The sequence below is a fragment of the Amphimedon queenslandica genome, unplaced genomic scaffold (assembly GCF_000090795.2).
Source record: "Amphimedon queenslandica unplaced genomic scaffold, v1.1 AMPQUscaffold_13371, whole genome shotgun sequence".
Lineage (NCBI taxonomy): Eukaryota > Metazoa > Porifera > Demospongiae > Haplosclerida > Niphatidae > Amphimedon > Amphimedon queenslandica.
The window spans coordinates 169,332-175,019 of record NW_003546393.1 but is presented as its reverse complement, the minus strand read 5'-3'; the positions used below and the strand labels follow the sequence as shown (position 1 = coordinate 175,019).

Below are 5,688 nucleotides of genomic sequence, written 5' to 3'. Positions count from 1 at the left end.
TTTCAGAGAACAATTTAGTGACTCTGAGGAATCAAGTGATGTAAGACTTGTCAATTTCTTTCATTGAATTAATTTAATTTTACTTAGGATATTATTCTCCCTAAAGTTGTGTTTCCCCGTCGTAGAGGGAAGGGAGTGAAGTAAATTTTTAAACTTATTTTTGTACTTATTATTTGCATGTAGGCCACCTTTGCTTGACCGGACTAATATTATTGAACTTGAAGAAGATGAAGCTATATTTATTGGTGTTTATAATTTTAAAAATTGATAATTTTTAGGAGCACAGTCGTTTTAGTGTGATTTCACACATGATACATTTGAATTAAGTGCAATTGGACAGCACATGATACAAAGAGCTATGGAACAGAGCATTGAACTTGTTGCAGAACCTTTTGATTCAGAACGGTAGATGATGCATTGTTTATTTCTGGATACCTTGCAGTGCTGCAGATACCCCATTATACAAAGGACTGAACTTATTGCAGTCGTTTGAGTCATGATGATTGTAGAACTCTCAGTATTGGCATTTGTAGGGACTATGTACTTGAGGATGTTGTGTGCAAAATGGGATCTGGTGCTAAAATTTACAGTAAGTACATGTACTTCATAATTAAAGCCATAGTTTGACTGTGTTTAATAGGTTCACTTTATTTGGGAAGGTTGAATTTTTCAAGGCTGTCCAAAGAGAGAGCTCTTCAGACTTTTCTGTAATCAAGCTGCTGATCAATACTTAAAGGGACCATCAGATTATAAATTCCTTATGTTTGATGTAGTGTCCCTGTTGGTAGCCATAAATGTGTCTGTTAACTGTATATATAACAATATTTAGAGTAGGGAGTTTTAAAAAATTGGAGTTTTTACAGTTTCATACACTATTAAAAATGGATCAGGAGCCCCTCTTTTTGAACCAGCAGTATATGAACTGGGAATATGCATGTAGAAGAGGTCCCTGGCAATTTGGAACAATCTTAAAAACAGTTTGTTGATGGAGTAAGTACTTTTAAGGGTATACCAATTTTTAAAGATTTTGGAAACTGTCTAGTTATTGTCAGCTTAGTCAATGATGACATACAGTCATGCCTGACTGATAATAGTCAAAACCTCTTATTTGCCACAGGATATAGGAAACCACTTATACAGTTGACATTGGATGATGTGCGAAGTATTGTCAACATACTCTTAGTAAAGGTCGAGGCATTAATGGACAAGTACATGGAATGTCTGAAGACTGCTCATTTTGTTGATGATTTACGAAAGATCCATTCTATGGAAGACTTTATTTATGAGAGCATCCATTAACACCTGGTATAGGAGATATAATATTCATTAGTAATAATTGATTTACAGAATATATCCAGTCTTTATTTAGTGTAAACTTCTATAAAAGGGGAAGTGAAGTAACTTAGAGCAGTGGAAGAGCAAGCATTTTTGTATTTTAGTGACCTACTAAAAGAATGTGAAGTATTGAAAAGTATGTCACTTCCATTTACTGCTAATTTTCTTACATAGCTAATGAAGTCGATTCAAAGTTAGAAGACGGTCTGATATTTTGTTCAGGTACTGATCAGGCCCCACCTATCGCAACTTCCTCTTCTGCATCACACAAATTTCTCTACCATTTGTGGGAAGTGCTGCTGACTCTATTCACATTCAATATTGAGCTACGGATTCCAACATCACTCAGATGTATTTTTTTGTGACAACATGTTGAGTGGAATTAAAGGCAATGATAGATTCTGTGAAGTGTAGGCTCTGCATTGTTATTAACTGCATCTTTACTCATTTGTGACCCGATATGAGAAAACCAGGCTATCTGCGGGAATTATCATTTTGAGCTATGGGCTCATAATCACGACAAATATTTACCTGGGCGAAATTCATTTTATCACATAAACATGTTATATAAACAAAATCCTTTCATTTGATACCAAAATCAGGGGTAGCGAAGCCTTCTTTGCCGAGTTATAAGCCCTTCGACATTTTTACCTTGATTGTGCACGGAGAATGTTACACGGAGCGACCACGGAATCAAAACGGAGGGCTTTAATGTGTCATTACGTAACCATGGAGTCTCTATAGGAACTATTTAAAGTATAACAAAGACAAAGAAGACTACTTTTAAAACTATGGCTACAAAAAGAGACATTGCTCGCTTGTTACATGTGACCATAATTGACTAAAGGTACCTTATGGCGGATTTTAAAATCCATCATTACAATGAAAAATATCATCCTGTGAGTCCACTATTGGACAAGCATTGTTTCTATAAGTTACATAGTAACTTTTTGCATCCTGTGGAGTAATTTTATGATAAATGGAGCTCAGGAAGTTGAATTTTTTAGGCTATAAAGTCAAATTTCACTACCTGCCATAAGGTACCTTTTGTCAATTATGGTCACAAATGAAGAAATAGGTCCTCGAGACAGTGACTACATTGCTTCAGTTCTTGGGGACTACTTTTGTGATGAAACTAGTGGTAAGCTTATTCATAACACTGTTTACATACTAACTGTGAATAGCGGTTAGCTATCACAACAATAACATTCCATGACCTGTATAAATGCATAATATTACTATATTAAACTTAGTTATACAGTTAATTGATAGAGACAGACTATGAAGCAGTAGAAGATATGGAAGGAGAGGTAGAGGAAGGGAAAGAAGAAGAGAATGAGACAAAAGATTGTGATGAAGATATTACTTCACCACTGTTTGATCCTGAGGTGGCTGTGGAGCTACAAGTATCAGATCTTGATTTAGAATCAGCGACGCCTGACGCTCCAGCTACTTCAACTACTCACTCTTGTGATGACATGAGGAAGGAAGACCTACAAGAGGAAGAAGATTTATCAAAGTTCTTTGAACATGGATGTGGTTGCTCAGATAATTGCTATGCACTGTTCAGTCACTCTTACATAAAAACATATAGATGTGACGTACAAGCCATAGCAAAGCCTGTTCAAGAAATTGCTATTATGAGTCAAATTGCAGCAACATCAACCATGGGGGGATTGTCGACTGGCAACCACAGGAGACAGAAAGAGAGAAAGAGGCAATTTTTTACTTTCATGCATCAAGGTCATAAGGTTTGTAATTATGAGTAACACAACACAAAATTAATTGTTTTTCAACTAGATATGTAGAATAACATTTCTGAAGCTACATGCAGCAGGTTTGAGGAAATCATGAAAAACTACAGAATGAATAGATTAATACCAAGGTATGAGACTGACAAATTAAATGTTATGTACTTAACTTCATTAGAGTTCACGGAAATGTTGGAAAGACACCAAACCATGCTTTGACTTATGATGATATTCTCTGGGTTGTTGCTTTCATCAGAAATTACGCTGAAGTCCATGGTATCAGTCTTCCTGGAAGAATACCTGGAATGAAAAGTTACGAGAATAAGAAGTTCTTACCATGCAGTACATCTAAAAGGCAGGTATACTTAGAGTATGCGGAATCATGTGAAGGGCTTTATGTCAAAGCATGTGCTGAAACAACATTGAACATGTTGTGGCGACACTACCTGCCTTATATTGAAAAAATGAAGCCTATGTCTGACTTGTGTGCCACTTGTAAAGAGATAAGTGGACTGATTATACGAAGTGCTAACATGCAATCAGATGAAAGGATAACTGAGGTAAGTCAGTGTTATAATAATACAAGTATTATTTAGAATTTTCAGGCAATGCAAAAGGCACTAGATCACAGAAGTCTTGTTAAAAAGGAAAGGGAGTACTATAAGGATGTATTGAAAGAGGCACAATTATTGTTAAAAGGGCTGTATACTGATGCAGGAAACAATTACAATCCCCCACTAACAAGACCACTTGCTATGTTAAATATTGTAGCACATTATAGCTTCGATTATGCTCAACAGGTAATAATTATGAAAGTGTATCTAGCTCACTTACTTTTTTAAAGGTTCACTATCCTTCAAGTCCACTACAAGCAGGTCCAATTTATTTTGTTACTCCCAGGAAATGTGGCATATTTGGTGTGTGCTGTGAAGCTATCCCTCAGCAGGTTAATTTCTTGATCGATGAATCATTCGACACTGGTAAAGGGGCAAATCCTGTCATAAGCATGGTACATTTTTATTTGAAGAATCATGGCCTCAACTCAGTCAGTATCCATTTCAATGCTGACAACTGCACAGGGCAAAATAAAAATAATACAGTTATTCAAGTAAGTATATTACATGCACAATAATGAATATTTTAAATGTAATTTTTATTTATTTTAGTACCTCTTATGGAGAGTCATGACAGGACTCAATGCGTCCATTTCAATATCTTTTCTGCCAGTTGGACACAAAATTTTCTCCTGACTGGTGCTTCGGACTATTAAAGCAAAAATTCCGTAAAGCAGAGGTGGACTCGTTGAATGACTTCATTCAAGTTGTAGAACAATCATCTGCTGTGAACAAAGCCCAACCAGTAGGAAGTAGCAATGGTGAACTCATTGTAGAAACACTTGACTGGTGTAGTTACTTTTATATTATTCAAGAAAATTAAAGGCATCAAAGGCTTTCAACATTTTGTTGTAAATGCAACCTCACCTGGTGTTGTTGCAGCCAGACAAGCTGTAGATGGCCCAGTCACACAATTCAATTTGCTGAAGGAGGACGCTCAAATAATGGAAGATGAACTACCTAATATATTACCACCAAAGGGTATGTCAACTGAAAGGAAATGGTACCATTACGAAAAGGTAAGACCGTTTTGCAGATACGAATGTAAGGATGTAACCTGCCCACTTCCTGATGCACCTCGACTAACAGGATCATCTCGACAATCAACTCCAGGTGTAGATGATCCACCAGACCTCGCAATGGAGATTGAAGTACCACATTCTCCAAGGCAATCTCTAGAACCACCTGCAACACAAAGAAAATGTGGTAATTGTGGTCAATTTGGTCATAATAGAAGAACTTGTCCATGTAATCAGTAAATGAATAACAGAAATGAGTTTGTGTAATGCACATACTATTGATCCCCTTTCAACAGGAGAGGAACTAGTTTGTCTACAACAAACAGACTATTGATCCCCTGAAACAGGAGTGGAAGTAGTTAGAATGCCAAATATTCAAACTATTGATCCCATAAAGGTGTGGAACTCGTTGGTAACGCTAAGACATACAAACTATGGATCCCCTTTTTTAAAACAAAGGTGTGGAACTAGTATGTGCGTGAGACGTCAACATAAACACAAACACTCATTTTTGTTTAAAACTTACTAACTCAAAAGAGAAGGCCCAAGAGAAAGTTAGTCACGAAGTTATCATGCAGGTGATTTGTGTTTATCTGTACAGGTGAGAGGACTGATGATAAAAATGTGTGGGAGGAGAATACCGAAATAGAAGTTATTGCATCATTCACAGCCAATCAAAAAACACCAAGTGTCACCTGTGACCTTTAGGATATAAAATAAGACACCTGAAACTATAAGTTCAAAATCAAAAAGTAATGGCTGCCCCAATAGAGGATGTCCTCATTGATGTCCATCCATCTGATGGTAAGTTGGGAATGTGTAACCCTATAGTGATAACTATAATGCCTTTTGTTTTTGGTAGATGAACTTTGTAAGTTGTTGGTACATGTATGTTTGTGTTGTACATTAAAAGCAAAAAATAATTGTATTTATAGCAGAAAAAAATGAAGTAAGGGTGAAGAGACGAAA

At 36.3% G+C, this 5,688-nt stretch overlaps 1 protein-coding gene and 1 long non-coding RNA gene across 2 annotated transcripts in view; one reads left to right on the top strand and one right to left on the bottom strand.

Moving 5' to 3' along the window:
- The first annotated feature begins 3,838 nt into the window (after positions 1 to 3,838).
- LOC109582619 (uncharacterized) lies at positions 3,839 to 4,520 on the top strand. The gene is made up of 3 exons (XM_019997462.1): positions 3,839 to 3,886; positions 3,931 to 4,194; positions 4,253 to 4,520. Exons 1-3 carry the CDS (start codon positions 3,842 to 3,844, stop codon positions 4,334 to 4,336), a joined length of 393 nt encoding a protein of 130 aa, XP_019853021.1. The 5' UTR covers positions 3,839 to 3,841; the 3' UTR covers positions 4,337 to 4,520.
- Positions 4,521 to 5,399: 879 nt separating this feature from the next.
- Positions 5,400 to 5,688, bottom strand: part of LOC109582620 (uncharacterized) — a 1,539-nt gene continuing 1,250 nt past the window's right edge. Inside the window, exon 3 of the long non-coding RNA XR_002185163.1 lies at positions 5,400 to 5,421. This is a non-coding gene — a long non-coding RNA (uncharacterized LOC109582620). The remainder of the gene's footprint in view (positions 5,422 to 5,688) is intronic.

Bases quoted from the DNA above. Each gene is read 5' to 3' on its own strand.
- LOC109582619 (XM_019997462.1), top strand. From the start codon at position 3,842: ATGTTAAATATTGTAGCACATTATAGCTTCGATTATGCTCAACAG. The intron at 3,887-3,930 runs GTAATAATTATG...ACTTTTTTAAAG, and splicing joins GCTTCGATTATGCTCAACAG to GTTCACTATCCTTCAAGTCC. The intron at 4,195-4,252 runs GTAAGTATATTA...TATTTATTTTAG, and splicing joins AAAATAATACAGTTATTCAA to TACCTCTTATGGAGAGTCAT.